The 11,399-nt window shown below is 37.1% G+C and overlaps 1 protein-coding gene across 1 annotated transcript; it reads right to left on the reverse strand.

Moving 5' to 3' along the window:
- Positions 1-3,040: 3,040 nt before the first annotated feature.
- LOC149817203 (RNA polymerase II transcriptional coactivator KIWI-like) lies at positions 3,041-10,379 on the reverse strand. Its single transcript, XM_089987700.1, has 4 exons — positions 10,130-10,379; positions 9,719-9,824; positions 3,381-3,403; positions 3,041-3,295 (listed from the first exon to the last, which is right to left on the reverse strand). The coding sequence occupies exons 1-4, from the start codon at positions 10,262-10,264 to the stop codon at positions 3,236-3,238; spliced, it is 324 nt and encodes a 107-aa protein (XP_089843826.1). The 5' UTR covers positions 10,265-10,379; the 3' UTR covers positions 3,041-3,235.
- Positions 10,380-11,399: the final 1,020 nt, after the last annotated feature.

The raw sequence follows: 11,399 nt of genomic DNA on the forward strand, positions 1-11,399 counted from the left end.
ATAGTAGGAGTTCGGGGGCGGCGCCACAGATTTTTTTTTTAAAGAATCAAAATAACAATAAAGTTTGCATTCACATTAAACAAATATAATATTCCAAATATTTATATTATATTAAATAAAAATGTATAAAATATTTATATAAACTACCTAAACAATACTCATTGGCCTTAAAAATGGGCCCCTAAAATTTTTTTGGGCCCAGGGGCCCTGAGGCCCAAGCCTCATTGGCCTCTTTACAGGTCCGGCTCTGACTGCATCACCCCAACTCACTCAGGATTTACCCCTAACCTGATATGTGATACATCAAAAGCAATGTATCCAAAAAGTTTGAAGGCAGGGGTTTTCGCATGTCAAAATTGACAAAATTCATATTGAATTTCAGATGCACTCATCGTGTAAACAACTTATTAGTACTACAATAGAATCTTGTACAAGTCACAGTTATATGAAATAATATGAAAATGTTCACGAAACAAACAGAATTTATTCATTTAAATATCCATAAATTTCACTAAAAATATGAAAGGCCATACAAAAGTCCAACATTGGGTAGGATTGCAGACAATCGGATGCAAGAGAGAGAGATTAGGATTAGGTTTGTTGTGATGAGAGCTGCTAGAAAGCATCAAGGACCCATCGGAAAATGTCGTTTAAGAATTGTCAGGGTATCGCTGGCTGAGAGAGAGAGAGAGAGAGAGAGGTTTGGGTATTAAGAGTGCTAATCCTAAATCGGTTTGTTGAGGGTATCACCCAACTTTTGCTACAATTTTAACCATGGCCGTGGGGCCCACCAGGGGTTTTCCCTCGCTTCAGCGAGGGTTTCTTGTCATGAAAAAAGGACATTTGTTTAGTCAAACAAAATGACTATGCCTATTGTTGATTTCCTTAGTAGAAAAGCATGGTTTTTTACACAAAACGTTAATACCTCATTTTTATACTTTGGGCATTTGAAATACACTCAAAATAAGCAAGCAGTTGAATGCAATAATTCAAGCGTTATGTGGCTGCTCAATAATATTGCTGTAATCTTTTCATAATACATGATGGAGTCTTTCTGCTTTTGCATGTTTTGTTAAGAAAATTGTTTGTCTGACTCCACTATGTACTACTACAGGTTACCTCAGAGTTTTTTGATAAAATTTCCAACTACCACACTCCTTTATGCACATGGCCAAGCTACAATACCTTGGAAGGCAGGCTCTATTTAGCAGCTGTATTTGCACTGAAAATGGTAATTAGTAAATACCACTTCCTACCACCTAGGTGGTATCCCATGTGGTAAGCTGGGTCCTGTGTCAAGCTGAAGGCCCAGGATCGAATCCTTCTGCCACATGGGGCAGCTGTTGTTCTGATAGAGGTCCGCCTAACCCCAGCTTGCCGTTCAAAAAAAAAAAAAAGACTACCACTTCCTTGAGGTAGCTTTTGAAGAATTGAAAGCCTCCACTTTTGCTCCTTTGTTTATTTTGAAGTGCAACCCTTGTTAAGACTAGTGTTAGTGGCATTGTCTTTTGTTTTTAAAAGCAAGCTTGTAGATAATCATTTAGATATCTCATTTAATTCCCTACTTAGGGTTGAGCAATAATAGGTATATTTCAAGTTAACACAGACAAGAGTTAAACTTAATACTTAATAGGGATGGTGCAACCCATAAGCTACCCTACAGACCTGGCAACCAAACTGGCTTTGACTCTTAGGCCTGGACACAATAAGACCATTCTTAGGCCAGAACCGACTTCAGCAAGTCAGGTTTAACCAAAATGGAGCCCATAGAACAGCCGGTTATCAGGCAACCCGGCCCGATTTTGAGCATGGACCCAAATAAGACCACGCTTAGGCCCAGCCAACCCTTTGAAAAGCTAGATTTGATCCCCGTTCATTTCATGGATCGATCTCGGAGGACCCCACCCATCTACAAGCTTTGAAATTGTGCTGAAGTTACTAGCCCAAGTCCGCTTGGGCTGCTGCCAATACCAGCCTATGGGCCTCACAAGTAGTGGGCCATGGGCTGCAAGTTGGGGTTATGCGCTGACACTTGACCGGCCTAGCATAATAATCACATTGACTTCCACATCAACAATCAAACTACTTGAGTTGGCATTCAGCTTGATTACAGCAACTTGGACCAACAAACCTGATTCTATGGCACCCTCACAAGTTCATCAGCGAGATCCTTGATGAAGAAAAATACATCAGAGTTTGAAATAAAAAATCACACTTGGTCGTCAAAGATCCCAAGGAACACAGGAAAAATCAGCAATGATCTTCCAGCCTTAAAAAGTATACGCAGCCATAATAGTGTATAGAAAGGTTCGCTTTGTGCAAAACCACCTTAGAAAGATTGCACAGATATAATCCACAATATCACAAAGATACACGCACCAAAAGTTAAGGAGTTAGGATTTGGATCATGAGCTGAGAGAGAGAACAGCCAGGTTATGTATTCTTGAATCCATGTTAAAATCACCAGGTTATGTAGTCTTGGATCATGAGCAGGAAGTCTTAGTTCAGTACAGAAAACTTGCAGGAGCATCATATGAGTGAACAATTGGCAGCACAATGTGTTGGACCTTACCACACAAGAGAATCAACATTCTTATATGAGGTGGGTTACAGTGGGGTGGATGCACCAAGTGAATCCATGGTCATATGCAATTAACAGGGAGGATACAACTGATTCAATGCCTCACTGACAGATATTTCATCCAAAATAATTGTATATTAAATTATCCCCCCAAATAAAAGATGCAAGAAAAAGTGCAATATTAAGGACTCAAGCTCCATGAATGTTCTCTGCACCTGAGAAAGTGTGAGGGTGTCATTACTGAGAAAACCACTCAAAGGGACAGAACCTTTGACCCACTTTCTCAGGCAAGTGAGCATCAACTTTCTCTCAACTATTCACCACTTCTCAAGTTTGTAAATACTTGGAAAAGTGGCCACGTTTACAGCTTCCTTTTCTTCTAAACCTGAGAAAGTGGTGCTTTCCCAGGTACTTGCACACATTCCCTTAGGTTTGATCTGAAGACAGCAACAACTATCAGTTATGGCTACAAAAGCATGGTATACAGAAAACAAACACACTATTACAGAAAAAGTTTTAAGCACTAGCTCCAGACATCAAAAGCATAATGTCAGAAACAAACGGCAAAAAGGTTTCATTGCCTTACAAAAGCATGCCAAAGTCATTGAGATCAAGAAACACCAACTCTACAAGCACCATAGACATCCATCTACACTAAGCATTTTCTGTTACTGCTTTGTCAATTTTTTCCACATTGTCACGCAGGATGTTCCACTACAAGAAGAAAGTAACATTATAAAGCCATAGAAGAGACAAAAAAATGCATAAAAGCAACATTAGAAAATAGAACTATGCATACCTGTTCCAAGGAAAGCATTATGCCTGAAAATTAACAAGATCGCACCATCACATTCAACTCAATCATGATTAAAGATAATCATCAAAATTAGCAGTTCGAAATTAACAATGTTATTCAAACAGAAGTTGCTAGAAAAAAGCATAATTAATGCCATCCAAGTTAACTGGGATTAATTGAATGGGGTAAATGAATTCAACCTTGTTAATATTGCTCCTAGCAACTGAAAGGATTACCAAATGAGGGATCTATCTGCAAAATATTTGTCTTTTCACCACAAGCACAACAAAATATCAATGATAAGCCCAAAACATACAACTGCACAGTAACCAGACTCCAAACAGTGGTGTGCAGAATCCCTACCACTTCAGAAACTCAATATTATGTGGAACTCTCTTTGTTATGCCCAAAAGACACATATGCATGATACTCTACCACAAAAGACCCCAAAGAAAATGACTTTCACAATATACAGGTCTTAGTCAAGCCAAAAATCAAGACAAGCAAATTTTGCCCTAGTAAAACTCAAAAATTACACACACACACACAAACAACGTTCATGTGGTGTGTGCATCTTCCTCAATACTGGCTGAGAGATCATGAAAAATGTACCTAGGGATGCAAAAGACAAGGCTAATGCTTGCAAGAATACCCCACATCATTCAATGATGGCTTACATCAGCCTTTTTGTATGACTTTGCTGATTCTTCAACCTATGACTTAACTATGAATGATACTTTATTCACAAATCCAGTCTCCCTGTTCTATCAGTCTCCACTGCCATATTAACCAACAAAACAACATACACAGTCTGCAGTAAATCATTTTAGGTCCCTACCATATTGAATGAACCCTTGAAACTCTTAACAAGAAAAATCTAGCCCATGAGACTTTTACTGTTTCTGAGGAAATAACCCAAGGGACTTCACAGGATCCCTTGATATAACAGAGACATAATCAATGATCTGGTTAAATGGATGATGCCTATTTCAGTGGTAGCATGAATATCTATTACGACTTTCTAGAAAGCAAAAAGGGAAAACAAACACACAATAATAAGACTATGGTTATTTCTTTCATGGCCCTGAATATGCCAATATCAGCACTGATGCACTGATGATGTCTAAATGCAACTTGTCGTTCCAACAATTATTCAGAGTCCATTTAAACAAGACCCTGTAGCCAATATGGAGCTACATCCATGAAACATGGGTACTTCAAAATGCCTAGTTTGCCTTTATCAATTCTGGCACTTTTGTGTGATGGCGTTGGGAATTTGTGGTTTGCTGCCACACATAGGCATGTATTCCATAATGTGTAGGATGTTTTACATGCTTCTAAATATCTTATATCTTCTACCATATAGTCTTTACATTAAAATGGACTCTCTCTCTCTCTCTCTCTCTCTCTCTCTCTCTCTCTCTCTCTCTCTCTCTCTCTCTCTCTCTCTCTATCTATCTATCTATCTATCTATCTATATATATATATATATATATATATATATATTGTGAAATCGATCTACATATTGTTAAAATGTATTGATTCATATATATTTTTGTAACTGTTTTATTAATGTAATAGGTTTTGCCCATGTAAGGGCATTTTGGTCATTCGTACTTCTATAAATAGGTACAGCCCATTAGGGGCAGTTTTGTCTTTGTACAGTTTTTTTATATATTTTGTCTTTTCCCTCTTGTATGAGGGTGGGATCTCCCCAACGGCTATATTTATAGCCGTTGGGAGCATCCCAATGACTATATGGTCCCTAGTATTGCCTATACAAAGGGGTTAAAATTTCCTCTTGTTTGTTAATGCTTTTCCTAAGCATTCTATACCAAAAAAAGACTATTATTTTATGTTTTTTGTGTTCTTTTGCATGTATTCACTAATGTCGCTTGTAATCTTATGTATTTGTCATTGATTGAATTTTGCGTTGTCCTTTTGAGGACTTGTGCACATTTAGGCTCTTTGTAGCCATTGTATGTGCTTTGTGCTTGTGTGGTGCCTTAGTGCCTTTGTTATTATCCCTTAGTGGATTTATATTTGTACTTGCAGGCATCGTACTTTTTCTTTCCACTTATTTCATTACACATATGGCATCTCCACACTTTTTTGCAAATCCAACCCTGTAGATGTGTTCAGCATGGTCCATTTGCTAAGAACTGACCCTTGGATCATATTTTTCTGATAAAAAAAGGCTTTAGATATGGGGCATTTCATTTATCTCAGTCAATATAAGACATATGGGGGGAGTAAATGAGGAGAGAGGTAAGGGAATAGGGGTTTCACATGGAAGGATAAGGACTACGTGAGTGAGAGAGAGAGAGAGGTATGAATAGTTACCTATGCAATGAATAAAAAATGAGAGAGAGAGGGGAGGGGGAAGGCATTGAGAACTCCGTGTGATAATTAAATGAAATTATGAGCGGGAGAGAGAAAAGAGATGCATCAAGGAAAGAAAGTGGAACTATATGTGATGGGGTTATTAGTTGAGAAGAGGGAGTTTGATCACTTTGAAGTGAGAACCCTTCCAAAAGATTGGGCTTTCTATTATATATATAGTCACTAGAATATGAGAACTAGAAATATGGTCATTTCCAACACTTTTTTTGCAAACCCGACCATGTAGATGTGTTTGGCATGGTGAATTTACTAGGAAACAACCATTGGATCGTGTAATTTTATGGAAAATGTGTTTTTTAAATGCTTAAATATTTATGAAGATTATGAGCCATTGATTTTAAAGCCTTAAAAAAATATCGTTTATGTATCAAAATCGGATGATTCAAGAGAGGGTTCTTATAAAACCAAGCATGTAGATCACATCCATACGGTTAGATTCAAGAGAAAAGAACAAAAAAGCCATGAAAATCGTGAATTTCGCATTAACTCTCTCTCTCTCTCTCTCTCTCTCTCTCTCTCTCTCTCTCTCTCTCTCTCTCTCTCTCTCTCTCTCTCTCTCTCTCTATATATATATATATATATATATATATATATATGAGATGGGTGTAACGTCAAACACCCATCTCGTCCAATGAAAATCGGACACTTTTTTGCACCGCTGATCGCATGCGATCAGCGACGCAAAATTTTGTGTTTTTAACAGTTTTTAGGTGGCGGTCGAGAACCACCGCTAAAAACCATTTTTTTTTATGGGTGGCACTTGGCTGCACATCCGACCGAAGATACACCATTTCATGTGTGTGTGTGTGTGTGTGTGTGTATATATGTATATATAAGTCTTCGGTGTGGATGTGTGTACTGCATACAGTATTAATAAGTTGGAGCAAGCAATATATCATTGATTGTGTTATTTTAAGTGAATCTAACCTTATAGATATGATCTACATGGTCTGTTTGGTAGAGAACAACTTTTGAACCATCAAAATTTGTTGTATGTTACAAGTTTTTTTAGTAATTTAAAAATCAACGACCATAAATGTGGCATTTTTTTATGACTTAAAAAAGTTTTTGTGTTGTTGGAAAAACATGATCTGAGGGTTGAACTCTAACAAATTGATTGTTGAACACATCTGCAGGATTAGATTGAGACAAAACAACTTGCACCTATGAGTTTCAACTCATTGATATTATATGCACATCCGCACCAAAGACTATATACATAGCCTAATCTTTTGAAAGGACCCTCGCTTCAAAGTGGCCGAACCTCCTCTTCTCGACCAATAAGCACATCATACAAAGCTCTATTTTCTTTCCCCATTGCATCTCTTCTTGTCTTTCACTCTCTTAATCTCATTTAATGAATATATGCAGTTCTCAATGCCTTCCCCCTTCTCTCTCCCTCAACAATCCACATCTTTCCACATGAAACCCGTCTTCCCTTACCTCTCTCATTTACTCACCCACACTCACTACCCAATGTCCCCTCCCCCTCTTTTCTCCCTCTATACTCACATTAACCTTCTCGCTTTCTCTTTCTTCAATTAAAATTCTCCTTTATCTCTTTCGAAAAGACACCCTTTTATTTAAAGCTCCCAACATCTTCCCATTTCCAGTGATACATTAATAACCATTATGTAATTGTCATCATGCACGAGTAACTTTTCCTCTTCCCAATAGGTTGGCACACTATCATTTAACGTTCTCTACCTCTTCTTATTCTCAATGTTACATTGATGACCATGTTGTAACCCCAATCATGCATGTCTTTCTTGTTCTTGCTTTGTTCATTACATAAAATTTATATTGAAAATAGCAAACAAACTTGATAAAAATTGTAGGTTCTCATTGCCCTGTCATCAACCAATTAGTTTTATTCTTCTTCCTCTACTTTTCTTTCTCTTTGTTGAATGAGTTCTTACATTACATTTTTCGAAAGATAATTCTATTATCTAGTGGTTTTGTGCATTTGCATGAGATTTTTACTTGTGCGTGTGTGTATAGATGAATGAAAATAAATAAACATAGAAGCATAGCAAATACAAGTTCAAAGAGATAACACGAGAATTATTAACTCCAATAATTAAACGATGGGACATTTGGAAGAACAAGTGCAGAAGGTGTTTCGAGTAATTGGTGAAGGATCTTAACTGAAAGCAATTGAATGTTGAGGTAAAAACATGAATCAATTAAAAGTATAACATTTATGTGAGGCCAAAGTTAGATGATGGAGAGGAGAATAGAGAAGAAAGGACTTTATAGAAAAAGGGCCCATTGATGATGGAGAGGAGAATAGAGAAGAAATGACTTTATAGAAAAAAGGCCAAAGTTAGGCTGCACAATGGGCCGAGCTAGCTCGAGCTCAGATTGGGCTCAGCCCGTTTAAGCTCAGCTCAAATTCGTCCGATTAAATAAACAAGCCAAGTTTGACAAGAGCTTAAGCTTGGTACCCATAAACAAGCTGAGCTTGATCAGGCTACTGAGCTCAGTTAGCTCAATTAAGCTTGATTCATATGGTTTTATAATGCCTATATATTTAAGATCTGTAGAAATATTTTTTACTATAAGTCAAAATATTGTGTTACCCATATGGGTAAGACGTTATACATTAAGACGGGAGGTGGTTGGTTTGAATCTCATCCTTGATAACTTTTTAATGTTTGATGGTGTTCAGCTCAAGTCGAGTCGAGCCAAGATTAGCTTGAGCTAGACTCGAGTTGATCCTAAACAAGAGTTGCTCAAGCTCAGTTCTAGCTCAAGCTGAGCTTGAACACTAAAATATTTTGTTGGGCAGAACCGAGCTAGCACAAACTTGGTTCTTGTGCGTCCCTAGAATCAAACATGTGCAAGTTTGTCCCTGAGAACTCATAACACATAATCAATATTCTTAAGCACGTTCTCAGGAGACAAACTTTCACAACTTGTGAAACATGTGATCAAAACAAACATGATCAACAATTAATGAATGTACACATTAATGTAGCTTTTTCTATCTCTATTTTGCCCAGTATAGTTTTTCAATAAAAACAATATTAATTTAGATATATGCAAGATGAAACCTTGTGAGTGATAGAGGACATATTCATATCATCTCCTTTTCTATTTATTTGTATTTCCTTCTTTTGTTTTCACATCTTTGGCTAAGCACCTTATGTTGTTTTTTAGTTTCCCAGCAATGTCACTGATTTGTGCCATTTGATTTTAAAATTGAAATAAAGGAGATGTATGCTAATTTGAAGTCCTAGATCAGTGGTCTTCCCTCTGATACACAATAATTATTTGGTTTTGCAACCAAATCAGGAAGTGGTATTAAGTATACTTTCTAACCAAGAATTAAAGATTAGTTACCAATTCTATTTTAGATTAATTTCACCATCATTGCCAAATGCTTCTAAAAGTGTAAGGGCATTTTTTGCTTAAGCGTGATGCTGTCCGTTTAGGGAACACTTGCAAGCATTAGTGTCAATTTCCTCTGTTTCGTGTGTTTGCTTCCCTATATCATTCATCCCATATGAGATGGAGCTTCCTCTGACCTAAAAATAAATAAAATAAATTATTATTATTATTATTATTATTATTATTATTATTATTATTATTATTATTATTATTATTATTATTATTATTATTATTATTATTATTATTATTATTATTATCAGTTCTTTAAGACACATTATGAAGCAATGAACATGAGCTACAAGCAATTCACTATCTATTAATAACAAATGGATCTACCAAGACCAAGCTTCTCCATGGGATGATAGTTATAGAATCCCCGCTTAAGATGTCCATGACGTTGGATACGACCAACGCTGATTTAGTTTTTCTGTTGGGGCAGTAGAGAAACTAATTTTTTAGGCTAAACAAACCAATATTGATAAATAAATAGCATACTATACTAAAGCGATAATAACAGCAAAGGGTAATGGGGAAATATAGATAACCTTTCTTCCCAGGCAATTGCTTTCCATCTTTGATGTAAAACTCGCGGATGTCCACCGACGGCTTCCCTTGCCAAGACCTCACCGAAACCCTCCGATTCCTCGAAATCTATTGGTACAGTATACAGATAAACGAAAAAAAAAAACAGATAAATACGCATCCTCCTGACGTCGTTCCTTCACAAACTTCTCCCTATAATGAAGGAACTAGGGTTTCCTGTTCCTCGCAAGAAACAAAGAGCTAAAAAGGAGCATATGAAACTCGTGATTCAACCCTTAATCTCTTTTGGTTTAGTTTCGCACGGATTTTAGGGATTAGGGTTTCCGTACCAACAAAAAGAACGAGGGTTTCCATCCGAAACATGGCGACAGAGGAGAGAAGAGAACGAAGAGAGGTAAGGAAACGAGGGAAACCTCGCAAACGATGATTCCGTCGTCGCTGCTGCTGCCGAACGACCGCTTTGCGCCCTTCCTCGCCGGAGCGCCTCCGTCGGAGTCGCCGGAACAAGGGTTATCCTCGTCGTCCCTCTCCTTTCCCCTCTTCGGCATTTTCGCTCGGCCGGAAACTTTGAAGCCCGCGGGTCTCCGGCGGTAAATTTTTACAGAGAGTTGGTAACCGCTAGCGGTAAAAGAAATAAAGGACGCTCCAGATTCATCCAAAATAGCGGAGGGGAAAGGTTTAAATACGCAGAGCGACGAGTCGTCTCGCGCGGGAAATCTTCTTTTTTGTTTTTTGTTTTTTGTTTTTTTTTTTCCTCCCCTGTTTCCGGAAAAAGGGCATGTACAGGACCGCCCTTTCGTAAATATCTTTTCCCCATGGGTTTTCTGGGAATATCATAAACCTTTTTCTTTTTCTTTAAAAAAAAAAAAGAAAAACAGATTTCGGGTCCAAATCTGAACAGAGTATGAATTTATGGTCTTAATCTTAGTAATCAACTTATAGATTTATTTTAAGAGTAATGTGTAGCTCTTAAGAATTCTTATCTCCTATGTTTGTATAATCTGAACTCATAAATGTATTATATATAACTTCATAAATAAAATAATGTATATTAAATTCTGTATTTTTTGTGTTTGGATGTATATTTAGAGCGAACAAAAAATTAACAGCTCGTATTGCACCAAAACTTAGTGAAATCCAAATCAAACTTCATCGTCAAATTGATCCGATCCAAACCATGGTCTTCAGTGAATAAGTAAATGATGCACATCTACTTGTTAGTAAGGTGCTACACATCAGAATTTTGAATAATTGGTAATTTTGGTGATCGTAATTAATTGATTGGTGATGTTACATGGAAAACATTTTCTAAAACCGGAATTTGACATCCTAAAGTCCTAAATGAAGAGAATATGAAATCCAATATCCACCATGTCAGCATGGTAGAAGAGAAAGATCCATAATATTTTGCAATTGAGAAACTTGATATCCAATTTCTGTTGACAATATCTCAGGCTTGGATCAAATGTTTGATTAAATCTGATTCATTGAACTCCTACAAGGATGCAAGAGTAGGATTGTCTTGAGCTTATTTGGATGCACACGTGGCACCAGATGATTCCAACTAAGTCAGCCTTCAGAGTCAAGAAAGCAATGTCCACAATCACAATAAAACGATCATAATTTCAAAGAGAACAAGAGAGATAGCAACACAAAGAGAAATATTGAGAGAAAAAGCAGCAC

The sequence above is a fragment of the Nuphar pumila genome, chromosome 14 (assembly GCF_984573655.1).
Source record: "Nuphar pumila chromosome 14, dmNupPumi1.hap1.1, whole genome shotgun sequence".
NCBI lineage: Eukaryota > Viridiplantae > Streptophyta > Magnoliopsida > Nymphaeales > Nymphaeaceae > Nuphar > Nuphar pumila.